The sequence below is a fragment of the Aquarana catesbeiana genome, linkage group LG11, assembly GCF_042186555.1.
Source record: "Aquarana catesbeiana isolate 2022-GZ linkage group LG11, ASM4218655v1, whole genome shotgun sequence".
NCBI lineage: Eukaryota > Metazoa > Chordata > Amphibia > Anura > Ranidae > Aquarana > Aquarana catesbeiana.
The window spans coordinates 29,812,034-29,830,561 of NC_133334.1; the positions used below are offsets into that span (position 1 = coordinate 29,812,034).

Below are 18,528 nucleotides of genomic sequence, written 5' to 3' on the forward strand. Positions count from 1 at the left end.
GGGGATATGATTTAAATTTACAAATACCGGACTGGTGACCCCACAATAGGGTTAAAACTTTTTCGCAGAAGAGAGTTTAACAAGACTCGTGGCCACTCATTAAAATTAGAAGAAAAGAGGTTTAACCTTAAACTATGTAGAGGGTTCTTTACTGTAAGAGCGGCAAGGTCTCAGCGGGGAGCATTGATAGCTTCAAGAAACTATTAGATAAGCACCTGAATGACCGCAACATACAGGGATATACAATGTAATACTGACATATAATCACACACATAGGTTGGACTTGTGTCTTTTTTCAACCTCACCTACTATGTAACTATGTAGGAAAGGAGAGCGAGAGGAGAGCGAGAGGAGAGCGAGAGGAGAGCGAGAGGAGAGCGAGAGGAGAGGAGAGCGAGAGGAGAGGAGAGCGAGAGAGAAAGGAGAGGAGAGCGAGAGAGCAAGAGGAGAGCGCGAGAGCGAGAGAGCGAGAGAGCGAGAGAGAGAGAGAGGAGGGGGGGGCAAGAGATGAAAAGGAAGAGAAGCAAAAAAAAAAGAAAACAAAAAGAATACAAAAGAAAAAAATAGAAAGTCACACTACGGCACGAACAGTAAGCAGACAGGAATAGGGATGGGAGTAGTGGGAAAGCTTACCCATATTGATTATTCACAATCTTCTGCACAAATTCTACAATTTCTGGCACATATTCACTAACTCGTGTGAGAACATCTGCCGGTTGAACCTGACAAAAAAAAAAAAAAAAAGGAAAATCATAGAATATTTTAAATAGCTTTAAAAGCAACAGCTTTATGTTGAGTTTTCACTTAAATGTAAAACCCCCAAAATACTATAAAATGTCTTATTCCAGCACAATCATAACGAGTCTAAAAAAAATCCCCCCCCCTCCAGTGGCAGCTGCAGGGGAGAGGTCGGAGTGCTGAGTGGGACATGGAAGCCTGTGGCTGATATCACCTCTCCCAGATTTCCCAGACGGCTGACACAGAGGATTATGTTCCCGGACAGGAGAGGGATGAAAATAGGTAAGCACATACATCTTTTTTTACGCACGTTAGTGAGCATTCTTGTCCCTAAAGTGAACCTGTGTATTGGCCATGAAGGGCAAAGCAATAGGTTTACATTTAGAGCATACATATCTTCTCTCATTCCTTCACATCAGCCACTGGAAGTAAAAGGACAGTCCTGTGTGAGCTACAAATCAGCCAGGGCTGTCACAAGGAGTGAGTCCCACGCTCTGCACCCAGAAGAACTGAGAATTTCCTTTAGCTACCAGTATGAATGGGGAGCGAAGGAAAGGTACATACATGCTACAGGGGAGGAGGGATTAAAGCAAACACTCTGCTTTGCCCTGAACAGTTAAAACACAGATTTGCTTGAAGAACTCCGAGTATGCCCAGACATGCAGCCCACCATCCGCCAGACTAATATTTCTCAACAGCCCTTTCCAAAGAAGTAGTACTTGATGTGATTGTAGCCGTATTAGTGCAATTGTGACAGAGAAAATTGAGTACTGTCTGTGATACTTTTTTTATTTGCACTAACATACAATTTTTCAGGACAAGCTTTCAGGGTATGTCCCCTTCTTCAAGGTCCAAGCAGTACTGATTCACAATATTTTAAGCAGAATGTAAAAAAAAAAACACATCTCTGAGGGAAAGGGGAGAGAGAAAAAAAAGGAGAGAAAAACAAAACACATACAAATCAAGGGTAATAAAGATAGCAGCAGAGTTAGTGAGATAAGACAGAGGGAGAGCTATAGAATGGAGGGGGGGGGGGGGGGGGGGGGGTTATAGTCACAGAGGGAGTCGTAAAACTTTAGTATAATGGGTAAGGAAACCAATATCTAAATTCAGGCCATTATTTTTTTGTGTCAAAAAGAATTATCATTCTTAGTTCAAACGATAGTGAAAGACAGACAGTGACCAGGCTGTGTTTGAATATCAATGGTAAACCAATGGTCCTTTTCACCAGTTATATATCTGTAACTCCCATACAATATATTGATTTGCCCTCTGAGGCACACATTCTCACACATGTCTGGCTTAGGGTTGCCACCTCGTCCCTTTAAAACCGAACATATGAATTACACAGGTTCTGTGGCTGATTAAGGTGATAATTAAACTCACTTGTTGCCTTATTTGCATGAAATTAGCCTCAGAACCCGTGTAATTCATATGTGTTCGGGTTTAAAGGGAGTCCGGAGCAGTTTTGTTCACTGGTTCAGTGCGAATTTGGGTGCAAATTTTTACTTGAATTCGCACCTAAACCGGACCCAAAAATCGCACAGGACCCTTTATTAAAAAAAAAACATACCGCGGCCACCCCAGACATGTGAACTGGCTCCATCTCCATTGTAAGCCTGTCCGATTTACATGTTAAGCAAATTGGATGCGGTTAAAAACGCATTTGATTCACATATATGTGAACTGATCCTTAATGTCAATGCTATTCTGGAAACATTGCAACTGTGCTAATATTCAGGAAAATCCTTTCAATTTACTATGAACGTAATTTACATCTCACTAGTTACATTTTGTACTCTGCAACCTATCACTCTAATGCCCTGTACACACGGTCGGACATTGATCGGACATTCCGACAACAAAATCCTAGGATTTTTTCCGACGGGTGTTGGCTCAAACTTGTCTTGCATACACACGGTCACACAAAGTTGTCGGAAAATCCGATCGTTCTAAACACGGTGACGTAAAACACGTACGTCAATAGATTTCATCTCTTTATTTATTCTGAGCATGCGTGGCACTTTGTGCGTCGGATTTGTGTACACACGATCGGAATTTCCGACAACGGATTTTGTTGTCGGAAAATTTTATAGCAAGCTCTCAAACTTTGAGTGTCGGAAAATCCGATGGAAAATGTGTGATGGAGCCTACACACGGTCGGAATTTCCGACAACAAGGTCCTATCACACATTTTCCGCCGGAAAATCCGACCGTGTGTATGGGGCATAAGGCTTCATGTACACGGGATGTTGTTTAACCTCTCCTGAACGATTTAACTTGACAGCTAGAACCCAACATTTAAAAACGTCTATTTGCATGACGTGTTTAGCGGCATTTTGACGCGTTTGCATTTAGGAGCCTTTTTCCAAAAAATAAAATACATTTTTATTTTTTTGTTAAAATGAAAAACGTCTGTAAACAAAACGCTGCTAAACGCAGGTTACCATGTTTAGTAGTGTTTACAAGCTGTTACAGGCATTTGGCGTTTCAAATGCCTCTGAACATCGGTCCTGAACCTAATTTTTTGCGTTCCAAAAAAAAGCTTCTAAACTCAACTGCCTAGAAAGGACTAAAAAAAGACCTTGTGTACATGTACTGATAAGATAACATAGAGGAGAGTTCAGGGGCAGTTAAAAAAAATGTCCAACTGCTCCTAAACGTCTGTTTACCGGCAGCCGTGTACATGAGACCTAATTCACACCTGAGCGTTTTGTAGCTTGAAGCCTGAAGCTACAAAATGCTGGAGGGGGGAAAAAAAATCAATTATTCTCTATGGAGATGGTTCACATCTCTACTCCAAAACGCCTGAAGCTCAAACAAGTTCTGAAACTTTTTTTTTTTTTGGGCAGAGTTGGGCGTTTTTCTGCTTTTTACATTGGTGACCTTTTGACCTGTACAAAATCGCAGCAAACACGCAGCAAAAAATGTGACAAAAATCGCAGCAAAATTGCGCGACTTTCTGCTTGAAAACGCTACGGTCAGGTGTACATGAGGCCTAAGAACTATAGAGGGCGGGGCTCATAGAACACACTAGTGTGCATTCTCTTGGGCTCAGGATCAGGGACACTCAGCAAACAGCCAATCAGCCAGCAGCATATGAAGCCCAAGCTGTACATTTGACCAGTAGGTAGACTGGGGGGGATTGATTTACTAAAACTGGAGAGTGCAAAATCAGGTGCAGCTCTGCATGGCAACCAATCAGCTTCTAACTTCAGTACTCAATTAAGCTTTGGCAATAAAACCTGGAAGCTGATTGGTTACCATGCAGAGCTGCACCAGATTATGCACTCTCCAGTTTTAGTAAATCAAGCCCCCCCCCCCCCAGTCTACCTACTGATCAAATGTACAGCCTGGCCATCATATGCTGCTGGCTGATTGGCTGTTTGCTGAGTGACCCTAAACCTGAGCCCAGGAGAATGCCCACTACTGAACCAGAGATTTTCCACTCTTCAGATTTAGGTAATCCTCCAGAGTTAGTTTAAATAAAGGAAGTTCATATTTGTCTCGAATATACATTTACAATCTCAATTTCCTGCAGTAATCAAGGGAGAAATACCAAATACCAGCATTTCCAATATAGCACAGTGATATGTCAGGAAATATCCTGACAAAAGGAACTTTACTTACATTTAGCGCCGCCATGTCTTGGTGGTATTCTCCTTCCCAGAATTTGGGCAGCTCAGAGAAAATGGAGTTGTCCGTCACTTCTGCTCCTTTTTGGGCATCCAGCCAATCAGAGAGCAAATCTGCCGATTCCTTCAGTAAAACCTACAACACATAGCAAAGGAAATGGCATTTATTACAAGAGTCCTACAGAAATATATATACACAGATCACTCCTTGGAGACTAATAAGGATTAATTAATGGACTACCAAACAAGAAATGTCTTTTTTCTTAACACAGCACTCCTATCAATCATCCAGCACACATCCTGTTATGTTTACTTCTGACAGCGAGGTGATGGGGGGGGGGGGGGGGGGTTATGAAGCAAATTAGTGACAATTGGAAGCAAATCTGGTTGCCTTTTAGACATTTAAAGAGCACCTGTCATTTCAGATACATCATGGCAGGGCCGGTTAGCGGGCATCCACTCACATCACCAGCCATCCCATTAAAGCGGAGTTCCACCCAAAAGTGGAACTACGGCTCATCGGATTCCTCCCCCCCTCCGGTGTCAAAATTGGCACCTTTCAGGGGGGAGGGGGGTGCAGATACCTGTATAATACAGGTATCTGCACCCACTTCCGGGAATAGACTCCCGCGGGAGTCACACCCCCTCCCACACTCCCCCGCTGTCTCCTGGGAAAGACACAGGTCCCAGGAGATAGCAGGGACCATTGAGAACGCGCAGCACGACTCACGCATGCGCAGTAGGGAATCGGGAAGTGAAGCCGCAACGCTTCACTTCCTGACTCCCTCACTGAGAATGGCGGCACCAACACCCGAGGATTGAGGGACGGTTCGGTCTCGGGAGGGGGGAGACGAGCGGACCCTGGGACGATTATTAAAAGTATAGTATAGCAGTATTTGCAGCTGCTGACATCTAAAAAAAAAATTTTTGCCGGACTCCCGCTTTAAAGTGAATGGGACTGTCGGTGAGTCAACAGCAGGTCAGAGGAGGAGCCACTGCGGGACAGAGATGACAGTTAAAATAATGATTTAAATTGAGTTGATTTAAATCAAGCCTTTTTACTAGTGATTTAAATCCACCCCGATTCTGTTGCAGTGCTACTTAAAGTGGAGTTCCACCCACTTTTACAACTCTTCAGCATCCCTCACTAAACTGTGCACTGTAAACAAATTGGATATTTTTTTATTTTTTTGTCAGCACCTACTGTATATCTGCTGTATTCATTTTTCACTTCCTCCTCCCTGGCCGCGGCCCATCGCATCATTTCCTGTTTGCAATGCCTTCTGGGAAGGGGCGGCAACTTCCTCTGAAACTGCCATTGCTATGGAAACCTGACCTGAAACCTATTACACTGCTTGTGCTGCACTGAGCATGTGTGAGATCTGCAAGGATGAGATCCAGGAAGAAATACAGTCTGGCTTCAGATGCCCACACTTAAGATGGCCACGGCCTGCTGTAAGTTTATAAAATAACAAACTACTGCTATAAACTAACAAAACAGACCTTAGTTTACAGACTAACTTTACTAGAATACATTAAGCTTGTCTATTATAGGGGTATTTTTATTTAAAAAGTATCATTTCGGCCGGAACACCACTTTAAGAGCAGCAGAGAAGGAATTTATTAACTGCTTGCCGACCGCACAACTTAGTTATATGACAGCAACGGCTCTCCTGTGTCACATCACGTAAAAGACACCGCACAAGCCAATCAGCATGTGCCGGCCAATGGATGTTCGCCAGCACCTGATGATCGGCGAGGATAGACACAGAACAGAGCTCTGCTCATGTAAACAAAACAGAGCTCTGTTCTGTCAGCAGGGATGTGATGGATTTTCTATCCCTGCTAAGCAGAAATAAAATCCATCAGACACCTTAGTAAAAACACACACACAGTACAAACACTGATTAGGCACACATTTAGACCCCTTTCACACTGGGGCAGCGGGTCAGTTAGCGGTAAAGCGCCACTATTTTTAGCAGCGCTTTACCGTCGTTTTAGTGGCGCTTTTCGGCCGCTAGCGGGGTGCTTTTAATCCCCACTAGCAGCAGAAGAAAGGGTTAAAATCTCCCATGTTGCGGCACTTTACAGACGTTTCAGAAGCGCTGCCTATTCATTCCAATGGGCAGGGGTAGTGTAGGAGTTCTGTATACACCGCTCCTACACCACCCCAAAGATGCTGCTTGTAGGACTTTTTTCCCGTCCCGCAAGCGCACCACCCCAGTGTAAAAGCACTCGGAATTCCACACTGGGGAGGCATGGGAGTCAGTTTTTGGCTCTTTACAGACGCTATTTTTCGCACTAAAACGCCTCAGTGTGAAAGGGGTCTTAACCCTTTGATCGCCCTAGATGTTTAAACCCTTCCCAGTCAGGGTCATTAGTACAGTGACAGTGCATATTTTTAGCACTGATCACTGTATTAGTGTCACTGGTTCCCACAAAGTGTAAAAAGTATCAGTCAGCCGCAATATCACAGTCCCGCTATAAGTTGCTGAACGCCACCATTACTAATATTAAAAAAAAAAAAATTAAAAAAAAAAAAATCCAGTATATACACCATAGTTTGTAGACGTTATAACTTTTGTGCAAACCTATCAATATTCGCATATTGGGTTTTTTTTATTTTTTTTTTACAAAAAATACGTAGCAGAATACATATTGGCCTAAATTTATGAAGAAATTCGATTTTTTTTTTTTAAACTTTGGAAATGTTTTATAGCAGAAAGTAAAAAATATAGATTTTTTTTTTTTTAAATTGGTCTATGTAGCGTACATCAAGTCAGTCGCCTTTTCAGTCACTTGGTTTTTATTGCACGTTATAAAATCATAACTTTAATATTTACCACTAGCAGACATTTCTCTGACTGGATGAGGAAGAGAGCGTGATGTCACCTCCCCATCTGAGGTTATCCCTCAGTGTTCCCCATATGTTACATAAGCTATCCACTGTTCTGTATCTTGCCTACTAAAACCAATCGCACGTCGTTTACTTCTCCACAGTTTGCCATAAGCATTGCACACTTTTGGAAATTTTCCAGCTACTGAGAATTTGTACATGAGGCTTAATCAACTTGAAGGTATCTCTTTTGTTGCTATTTTTCTGTTTTCTTTTGGTTGCTGTTGGATAGTTCAGCATATGCTGTTTAATGTAATACGTTGTAATATGTTTTTGTAAGACTTCTGATTTTAATTGGAATATATCTAATTTCAGATAGTGAGATTCGTTCTCTTTTTTCTTTTTTTTTGTTACGTCTCTGAACCTTGATCGTGTCCTGAAGAAGCCTAAAGGCGAAACGCGTAGACTCATTGTACAAACTGTATCACTTTCATGTTTTTTAATCTTTTCTGTACACTGTGTTTATACAATGAACTTTCTTCAATAAATATTATGAATATATTATTTTTGTTATTTCTCTATTGTTTCTATGCCTTTAAAGTTCGACCTTTGGTTACTTTATCAGTACCCTTTCCTATTTCACCTCCCCGCCTCATCCAATCAGAGAATGCTTGGCATTTTTTGAGATAATGCAAAGCATTCTCCAAACAGTGCCTGTCCTGGGTGGACAACCTCCATGTTCACAATGCAGCCAGGCAGCTGTTCAGTATGGGAGATCACTAATAGCAGTGTCTACTACAATGATTTCCAGCTCCTAGAGCAGGGGTCCCAAACTGGCCGCCTTCCAGCTGTTGTAGAACTATAATTCCCATGAGGCATTGCAAGGCTGATATTTACAAGCATGACTCCCATAGGCAGAGGCATGATGGGACTTGTAGTTCCGCAACAGCTGGAGGGCCGCCAGTTTGAGACCCCTGATCTAGAGGGATCAGCCAGGTATGGATAATGCCTAGTTACATTGGCCCAAGCTGGAGCAATGGAACCATGTAGAACAGTGGTTCTCAACTCCAGTCCTCAGGACCCACCAACAGGCCAGGTTTGCAAGATAGCTGAAATACATCACAGGTGATATCACTTGCTGCTCAGTGATTGCAGTATTCTAGTCTGCAACTCCCCAAGGTAATACTTAAAATCTGACCTGTTGGTGGGTCCCGAGGACTGGAGTTGAGAACCACTGATGTAGAACATGCCATACCTGGAATTCTTCGGATACAATTCGCGCTAAATTCGCAACGCAGCAGTGTGAACTGAGCCGTAAAGATGTAAGCTTTCAAGATAAATCAGATCCCTGCAACAGGCTTTATATATTTCTACACTAGCAAAAAAAAAAAAAATCACAAGCAGTTTTTTTTTAGTCGGTCAGTATTATATACAGTACACATGTAATGTATCTGAAAGCAGCAGATATGGCGATGGAAGTAAGATGCCCAGGAAGAAAGTGGAAAAATCCTCTGTGCATGGTGAGAGCAGTAACCTGTATAGAGCACTGTGCAGACACGTCATAGGACCAGACCCACCTGTGCAGAACTCTGAATATCCTCGGGACAGGCCGATTTACTGATCGATTCTTCCAGAGGATGGATGGCAGCTGTCACTGCATTCTGGATCTTCTCCAGCATCTGCTTCTTGTCCGGGTCAGTCGTCTCACTCAGCTTTTGTACAAATGGCTGCAGTGACACAATGATACAGCAAAGAAACATCATCTCTGTGCCTTCTTTGGTGCTACATGAAAATATGTTTGAAATATAATCGAGGACTATAAAAAGAACTCCAGGTAACTAGATTAATGGCCCGTACACACGATCCGAATATCGTACGACCGATCATATGACCGTTCTCGCTTAATAGTCGCAAGTAGAGATTGAATAGCTAAATAAAGTCACGAAAATTCTCGTACGACAGACAAAAAAAAAAAAAAAAAAAATCGGAAGTGATGTCATGTGTTGTAATGTATTTGTATTGTATTTGCGGACGACAACTATACTGACTAAACGAAAATCGTACGATCTGGAATCGTACGAGGAACATTTTCGTGTATGTCCGATCGAATAATGAACAGTCGTAATTGGCTGTCGAAAGTAGTGTACACACGATTCGAATATCGTAGGATCCTTCCTTGGATGACCGTTTTCGTACGATATTTGGATCGTGTGTACAGGCCATTAGAGATAGTAATCTTTCTTTAAATTAAATACAAACCAAAAATGAAAACCTACCAATTAGAAGAATGTGTCTATAAAATCTGGATATGTCATTGTTAGCCTTTAAGTATTTACCAAGACAAAACTGATTTAGTTTTGGATAAAAGGGTTAAAACCCTCTGGGCTTCTTACTGCTATCCAGAGCTCTGTTTTTTTTTTTTTGTTTTTTTTTTATAATTAATTTTTTTATTTTATTAGAATTCAGCTTTATTCCCCGTACACACGATCGGAAATTCCCCCAGCAAAAGTCCGATGTGAGCTTTTGGTCGGAAATTCCGACCGTATGTACGCTCCATCGGACTTTTGCTGGTGGAATTCCCGCCAGCAAAAGAATGAGAGCAGGTTCTCTATTTTCCGATCGGAAATTGCGATCGTCTGTACAAATTCCGATGCGCAAAAATTCCTACGCATGCTCGGAAACAATTCGACGCATGCTCGGAAGCATTGAACTTAATTTTCTCAGCTCATCGTAGTGTTGTACGTCATCGCATTCTTGACGGTCGAAGGTTCAGAGAACTTTTGTGTGACCGTGTGTATGCAAAGCAAGCTTGAGCGGAATTCCGTCGGAAAAACCATCCAAGTTTTTTCCGACGGAAAATCCGCTCGTGTGTACGGGGCCTAACAGTCAACTAAGGACAAAGACATATGTCCATATATAACATTTACATAATATCCAAAACTCTATATACACATATCAAAATATTCTATTCAAAAATAAAATAACAAGAGAAAAAAGAAAAAAAAAAAAAGGGTAAAAATCACTTCCCCTCTTAACATACAATATATTATAAAAGTTGAATTCTGGGGTTTCTTACTGCATTAGGCAGTCTGTAGCAGACTGCCATAAAGGATAAGTTCACCTTTCCTGAAAAAATAATAAAAGCAAATATTTTTGCAGAGAAAAAACATGTGCATTTTTTATTTTTTTTTCTGCAGGAGCCTGGAAGATATTGCATCTGTGATCAGTGTATCAGGGGTGCAATACCAGGCTTCAACAGACAGCCCATTTGAAGATATGGGCAGAAAGCTGCAGGGCTCGTGAATGAACTAAAAGAGCGCTCATCAGCACCTCGCAGTCCATTCAGAACTACAAGCTGTCAGCCACAGTGGCTGAATGAAACCGTGAATTAATGATGCCTCTGTGTTAGCAGAGCCCCGCACGGCTATGCCATTTTCAGAAAGTGACAGTGGGGGTGGGGAAAAAATTCCCCGCCCGCTGTTACACTGAGAGGTGCGAACTTGGCCTTAAAGCAAATTCTTCTTACTGCACGGAGGAAAATCTTTGCGTAGGAACAATCCTGAGGTCTGACTTCACGCCCTTCTATATTGGAATGTTTACAGTTTAGTTTCCTATCAACCTCCCTAATGGGGCCCCTTCCTACCCCAGGCCTCACAGGAGCCGTGTGGTCTGGCTATTGTTATGCCAATGAATTTGGGCCACCGACTGATACATGGGCATTAGGTTTGTTTTGCTGGGAAAGAACTCAATGTATGCATGTGGAGAGGGACAAATCGGGATGAGGATAGGAGTTCTGTAGTCCAGGGGAGAACTCAGACAGGACTGACAACACAGCTTGGATTTCAGTGCAGGAGAGGCAAGCATGGTCAGCCAACAACCGGGAGTCAGGAGCTTTACTGGATATCTGGCAGCATCCCCAGGAATTTTTTCTGTACTTTGCAGCATTTTTATAGGGATATGGGGAAATCTACATGTGATGCAGAGATGTTCTGCACATTTTGCCCCAGGTTGACACTGTAAACCACTAACCACACTAGAGGAAATATCAGCTGAGGTTCTGCGGCATTTGCCTTCAAGAGAAATGTATGTAGGGTGATAAATGCTGCACATAACCCCAGAAAAAGCATCTGCAGAACACTTCGCACATACCACCAGGGCGGTCTTCACATCCTTCAGTAATGCATCCGGCTGAGGCTGGTTTTCTTTGTACTGCTGGAGCAAATAGTTCTGTCTGGCTCGTCTAATTATCTGCATATTAAAAAAGATGGGCAGAAAACAAATGTATTTCACAGAATGACAAGTTCAAAAAAAACAAAAAATAGATCATGTAATAATACATGTAAAATATACTATGGCCATTACTAAATCATTATTAAAAAACTGCAGTTAACATACCACGTAGACATAACAAAGGAAAAGCACATTTCTGCTCCAATGTCATCATGTCAGTCTGTGCGGTGTCTCCTCTTTGGGCCCCTGGTGTCAGTCTGTGCAGTGTCTCCTCTTTGGGCCCCTGGTGTCAGTCTGTGCAGTGTCTCCTCTTTGGGCCTCTGGTGTCAGTCTGTGCAGTGTCTCCTCTTTGGGCCCCTGGTGTCAGTCTGTGCAGTGTCTCCTCTTTGGGCCCCTGGTGTCATGCTGTGCAGTGTCTCCTCTTTGGGCCCCTGGTGTCATGCTGTGCAGTGTCTCCTCTTTGGGCCCCTGGTATCATTCTTTGCAGTATCTCCTCTTTGGGCCCCTGGTGTCATTCTGTGCAGTGTCTCCTCTTTGGGCCCCTGGTGTCAGTCTGTGCAGTGTCTCCTCTTTGGGCCCCTGGTGTCAGTCTGTGCAGTGTCTCCTCTTTGGGCCTCTGGTATCAGTCTGTGCAGTGTCTCCTCTTTGGGCCCCTGGTGTCATTCTTTGCAGTGTCTCCTCTTTGGGCCTCTGGTATCAGTCTGTGCAGTGTCTCCTCTTTGGGCCCCTGGTGTCATTCTTTGCAGTGTCTCCTCTTTGGGCCCCTGGTGTCATTCTTTGCAGTGTCTCCTCTTTGGGCCCCTGGTGTCATTCTTTGCAGTGTCTCCTCTTTGGGCCCCTGGTATCAGTCTGTGCAGTGCCTCCTCTTTGGGCCCCTGGTGTCATGCTGTGCAGTCTCCTCTTTGGGCCCCTGGTGTCATTCTTTGCAGTGTCTCCTCTTTGGGCCCCTGGTGTCAGTCTGTGCAGTGTCTCCTGTTTGGGCCCCTGGTGTCAGTCTGTGCAGTCTCCTCTTTGGGCCCCTGGTGTCATTCTTTGCAGTGTCTCCTCTTTGGGCCCCTGGTGTCATGCTGTGCAGTGTCTCCTCTTTGGGCCCCTGGTGTCAGTCTGTGCGGTGTCTCCTCTTTGGGCCCCTGGTATCATTCTTTGCAGTATCTCCTCTTTGGGCCCCTGGTGTCATTCTGTGCAGTGTCTCCTCTTTGGGCCCCTGGTGTCAGTCTGTGCAGTGTCTCCTCTTTGGGCCTCTGGTATCAGTCTGTGCAGTGTCTCCTCTTTGGGCCTCTGGTATCAGTCTGTGCAGTGTCTCCTCTTTGGGCCCCTGGTATCAGTCTGTGCAGTGTCTCCTCTTTGGGCCCCTGGTGTCATTCTTTGCAGTGTCTCCTCTTTGGGCCCCTGGTGTCATTCTTTGCAGTGTCTCCTCTTTGGGCCCCTGGTATCAGTCTGTGCAGTGTCTCCTCTTTGGGCCCTGGTGTCAGTCTGTGCAGTGTCTCCTCTTTGGGCCCCTGGTGTCATTCTGTGCAGTGTCTCCTCTTTGGGCCCCTGGTGTCATTCTGTGCAGTGTCTCCTCTTTGGGCCCCTGGTGTCATTCTGTGCAGTGTCTCCTCTTTGGGCCCCTGGTGTCATTCTGTGCAGTGTCTCCTCTTTGGGCCCCTGGTGTCATTCTGTGCAGTGTCTCCTCTTTGGGCCCCTGGTGTCATTCTGTGCAGTGTCTCCTCTTTGGGCCTCTGGTATCAGTCTGTGCAGTGTCTCCTCTTTGGGCCCCTGGTGTCATGCTGTGCAGTGTCTCCTCTTTGGGCCCCTGGTGTCAGTCTGTGCGGTGTCTCCTCTTTGGGCCCCTGGTATCATTCTTTGCAGTATCTCCTCTTTGGGCCCCTGGTGTCATTCTGTGCAGTGTCTCCTCTTTGGGCCCCTGGTGTCAGTCTGTGCAGTGTCTCCTCTTTGGGCCTCTGGTATCAGTCTGTGCAGTGTCTCCTCTTTGGGCCTCTGGTATCAGTCTGTGCAGTGTCTCCTCTTTGGGCCCCTGGTATCAGTCTGTGCAGTGTCTCCTCTTTGGGCCCCTGGTGTCATTCTTTGCAGTGTCTCCTCTTTGGGCCCCTGGTGTCATTCTTTGCAGTGTCTCCTCTTTGGGCCCCTGGTATCAGTCTGTGCAGTGTCTCCTCTTTGGGCCCTGGTGTCAGTCTGTGCAGTGTCTCCTCTTTGGGCCCCTGGTGTCATTCTGTGCAGTGTCTCCTCTTTGGGCCCCTGGTGTCATTCTGTGCAGTGTCTCCTCTTTGGGCCCCTGGTGTCATTCTGTGCAGTGTCTCCTCTTTGGGCCCCTGGTGTCATTCTGTGCAGTGTCTCCTCTTTGGGCCCCTGGTGTCATTCTGTGCAGTGTCTCCTCTTTGGGCCCCTGGTGTCATTCTGTGCAGTGTCTCCTCTTTGGGCCTCTGGTATCAGTCTGTGCAGTGTCTCCTCTTTGGGCCCCTGGTATCAGTCTGTGCAGTGTCTCCTCTTTGGGCCCCTGGTGTCATTCTTTGCAGTGTCTCCTCTTTGGGCCCCTGGTATCAGTCTGTGCAGTGTCTCCTCTTTGGACCCCTGGTGTCATTCTGTGCAGTGTCTCCTCTTTGGGCCCCTGGTGTCATTCTGTGCAGTGTCTCCTCTTTGGGCCCCTGGTGTCATTCTGTGCAGTGTCTCCTCTTTGGGCCCCTGGTGTCAGTCTGTGCAGTGTCTCCTCTTTGGGCCCCTGGTGTCATTCTTTGCAGTGTCTCCTCTTTGGGCCCCTGGTGTCATTCTTTGCAGTGTCTCCTCTTTGGGCCCCTGGTATCAGTCTGTGCAGTGTCTCCTCTTTGGGCCCCTGGTGTCATTCTGTGCAGTGTCTCCTCTTTGGGCCCCTGGTGTCATTCTGTGCAGTGTCTCCTCTTTGGGCCCCTGGTGTCATTCTGTGCAGTGTCTCCTCTTTGGGCCCCTGGTGTCATTCTGTGCAGTGTCTCCTCTTTGGGCCCCTGGTGTCATTCTGTGCAGTGTCTCCTCTTTGGGCCCCTGGTGTCATTCTGTGCAGTGTCGACTCTTTGGGCCCCTGGTGTCATTCTGTGCAATGTCTCCTCTTTGGGCCCCTGGTGTCATTCTGTGCAGTGTCTCCTCTTTGGGCCCCTGGTGTCATTCTGTGCAGTGTCTCCTCTTTGGGCCCCTGGTGTCATTCTGTGCAGTGTCTCCTCTTTGGGCCCCTGGTGTCATTCTGTGCAGTGTCTCCTCTTTGGGCCCCTGGTGTCATTCTGTGCAATGTCTCCTCTTTGGGCCCCTGGTGTCATGCTGTGCAGTGTCTCCTCTTTGGGCCCCTGGTGTCAGTATGTGCAGTGTCTCCTCTTTGGGCCCCTGGTATCAGTCTGTGCAGTGTCTCCTCTTTGGGCCCCTGGTATCAGTCTGTGCAGTGTCTCCTCTTTGGGCCCCTGGTATCAAACTGTGCAGTGTCTCCTCTTTGGGCCCCTGGTGTCATTCTTTGCAGTGTCTCCTCTTTGGGCCCCTGGTATCAGTCTGTGCAGTGTCTCCTCTTTGGGCCCCTGGTATCAAACTGTGCAGTGTCTCCTCTTTGGGCCCCTGGTGTCATTCTTTGCAGTGTCTCCTCTTTGGGCCCCTGGTATCAGTCTGTGCAGTGTCTCCTCTTTGGGCCCCTGGTATCAGTCTGTGCAGTGTCTCCTCTTTGGGCCCCTGGTGTCATTCTTTGCAGTGTCTCCTCTTTGGGCCCCTGGTGTCATTCTTTGCAGTGTCTCCTCTTTGGGCCTCTGGTATCAGTCTGTGCAGTGTCTCCTCTTTGGGCCCCTGGTATCAGTCTGTGCAGTGTCTCCTCTTTGGGCCCCTGGTGTCATTCTTTGCAGTGTCTCCTCTTTGGGCCCCTGGTGTCATTCTTTGCAGTGTCTCCTCTTTGGGCCCCTGGTATCAGTCTGTGCAGTGTCTCCTCTTTGGGCCCCTGGTGTCATTCTGTGCAGTGTCTCCTCTTTGGGCCCCTGGTGTCATTCTGTGCAGTGTCTCCTCTTTGGGCCCCTGGTGTCATTCTGTGCAGTGTCTCCTCTTTGGGCCCCTGGTGTCATTCTGTGCAGTGTCTCCTCTTTGGGCCCCTGGTGTCATTCTGTGCAGTGTCTCCTCTTTGGGCCTCTGGTATCAGTCTGTGCAGTGTCTCCTCTTTGGGCCCCTGGTATCAGTCTGTGCAGTGTCTCCTCTTTGGGCCCCTGGTGTCATTCTTTGCAGTGTCTCCTCTTTGGGCCCCTGGTATCAGTCTGTGCAGTGTCTCCTCTTTGGACCCCTGGTGTCATTCTGTGCAGTGTCTCCTCTTTGGGCCCCTGGTGTCATTCTGTGCAGTGTCTCCTCTTTGGGCCCCTGGTGTCATTCTGTGCAGTGTCTCCTCTTTGGGCCCCTGGTGTCAGTCTGTGCAGTGTCTCCTCTTTGGGCCCCTGGTGTCATTCTTTGCAGTGTCTCCTCTTTGGGCCCCTGGTGTCATTCTTTGCAGTGTCTCCTCTTTGGGCCCCTGGTATCAGTCTGTGCAGTGTCTCCTCTTTGGGCCCCTGGTGTCATTCTGTGCAGTGTCTCCTCTTTGGGCCCCTGGTGTCATTCTGTGCAGTGTCTCCTCTTTGGGCCCCTGGTGTCATTCTGTGCAGTGTCTCCTCTTTGGGCCCCTGGTGTCATTCTGTGCAGTGTCTCCTCTTTGGGCCCCTGGTGTCATTCTGTGCAGTGTCTCCTCTTTGGGCCCCTGGTGTCATTCTGTGCAGTGTCGACTCTTTGGGCCCCTGGTGTCATTCTGTGCAATGTCTCCTCTTTGGGCCCCTGGTGTCATTCTGTGCAGTGTCTCCTCTTTGGGCCCCTGGTGTCATTCTGTGCAGTGTCTCCTCTTTGGGCCCCTGGTGTCATTCTGTGCAATGTCTCCTCTTTGGGCCCCTGGTGTCATGCTGTGCAATGTCTCCTCTTTGGGCCCCTGGTGTCATTCTTTGCAGTGTCTCCTCTTTGGGCCCCTGGTATCAGTCTGTGGAGCATCTCCTCTTTGGGCCCTGGTGTCAGTCTCTACAGTGTCTCCTCTCTTGCTCCTGATGTCAACCTGTGCCGCAACTCCTTCCTGCGCTCTTTTAAATAAATCTGTGTGCTACACTCCTCCGAGACTCCTCTTACTAAACCAGGCCATATAATATGCAATTTCCATGGGTGGAAGAAAAGGAAATTACTCAATTCCCCCATCAACGCAGTCATTGTTAATGGGAGAATCCCTCCCGCAGAGCTATTGTGTTCTCTCGGCCTTCCCTGCCAGCATAACACAATGGTCCCTGCTGGCGGCTATAGCTGCCGGCAGTGATCATATGCAAAAAATTTGACAGGCTGGTTGTACTGAAGTCGATCGATGGATCGACTTCAGCACAACCAGCCTGCCCATAGATGAATTAAATCTCAGCCAGTCCCTGCTGAGCCAGACGAGATTCGATCCATCTATGGCCGGCTTAAAAGAACAGGCCAGATTTATCCATGATTCTTTCATAGCACACTTCAGAAAATGCAGCCCGTTGTTCATCCGAGGATATTGCCACTCCAGTGACAGATGCCCGATAATAGTGGCATCCCTGGGTTTTAATAACATTTTAGAATTTAAAAAGGTTAATAATTATTTCTATAAACGCTTCATTTTACAATTGTTCCCCGACCGCCAGGTCATATAAATACATTTAGGCATGAGACAAATAAAGTACTCACCTTATCATCTATATCTGTGATATTCATGCAGTAAAAAACATCATATTTAAAATAATCCTTTAAAACTCTTCGCAGGATATCAAAAGAAATATAGGATCTGAAAGAAAGGCCAAACCAAAGTGTATAAAAGATGATGCAGTGAATTCAGAGAGCAGAGGTCAAGTGACAGTCCAAAGTGAGAAGAGCAGTCCTATTTCCATTGCTAAGTGATGTGACCGTTGTATTATAATGTTGTAGTATCGGCTACGTACAGTGTGTGGCGCTGTGTTCTGCAGCACTATGGGTGACTTCCCGTCTGCTGTCAGAACAAAATCAAGTCGGTATGAATACTTCTCACCTATTCAGGAGAGCTCTGTATTATTATCAATGCGTATAAGGCTTCCTCTGATTGGCTGAGTTGTAAGTATGATAATGAGGGGGCAAAAAAGGAAACAGGGAAGGCAAAATATAGGGAGATTAAACCTTAACCCTTATGAGTTCGACACTCGATGTAAACCATCACTTGAAGCCATGATGAAGGGGGGGAATGTATTGTGTTTCCCCCGAAGATAAGACCGGGTCTTTTATTAATTTTGGCTACAAAAAACACACTAGGGTTTATTTTCAGGGGATGTCTTATTTATTTATGTACAGAAAAGTTCCTGTGTCCCCTGTCTTTGCTCCCCTCTCCCCCTGTCAGCTCAGGAGTCAGCATTATGAAATTCTGTAATCCCGAAAATAAACCTTAGTTAAAGTCCTTGTAAGATCATGTAGTCCGTCCTGTAAAAAGATGATATAATGTATAGCGTATTTCCTTGTGCAACTTTATTGTGGAAAATACCTTATTTACAGCGCCGCTGGGTGCTCTCGTGACCCGCCGGAGCTCCGAGCACTGCAGAGGAAGGGGCCCAGATCCCCGCTGACGTCAGCCGCTCCGAGCACTGCAGAGGAAGGGGCCCAGATCCCCGCTGACGTCAGCCGCTCCGAGCACTGCAGAGGAAGGGGCCCAGATCCCCGCTGACGTCAGCCGCTCTGAGCACTATAAAGGAAGGGGCCGAGATCCCGGCTGACGTCAACCCGCTCTGAGCACTGCAGAGGGAGGGACTGCTGATGTCAGCTGGGAAGAGAGGAGAAGAGCTCCGGCGGGTTACTTGAGTGCCCAGCGGCACTGTACATAAGGTATTTTCCACAATAAAGTTACACAAGGAGACACACTGCACTTAAAGAGGGAGTCCCACGAAAATTTTTTTTGTAAAAGTCAGCACCTACAAATACAGCAGCTGCTGACATTTAAAATAAGGACACTCACCTGTCCCAGGGTCCAGCGATGTCGGCACCCGAGACCGAATCGTCCCTCGGTCCTCGGGTGCTGCCGTCGCCATTCTCTGTAAGGGAATCAGGAAGTGA

General features: G+C 46.2%; 1 protein-coding gene across 2 annotated transcripts in view; it reads right to left on the minus strand.

The window, feature by feature from the left end:
- Window positions 1–18,528, minus strand: part of CARS1 (cysteinyl-tRNA synthetase 1) — a 69,804-nt gene that overhangs the window by 38,774 nt on the left and 12,502 nt on the right. For both annotated transcript variants that reach the window (XM_073604149.1, XM_073604148.1), the window contains exons 4-8: window positions 17,143–17,239; window positions 11,359–11,457; window positions 8,787–8,936; window positions 4,369–4,509; window positions 634–722 (exon numbers count right to left, since the gene is read on the minus strand). In XM_073604149.1, the coding sequence (XP_073460250.1) occupies window positions 634–722; window positions 4,369–4,509; window positions 8,787–8,936; window positions 11,359–11,457; window positions 17,143–17,239 (576 nt within the window). The remainder of the gene's footprint in view (window positions 1–633; window positions 723–4,368; window positions 4,510–8,786; window positions 8,937–11,358; window positions 11,458–17,142; window positions 17,240–18,528) is intronic.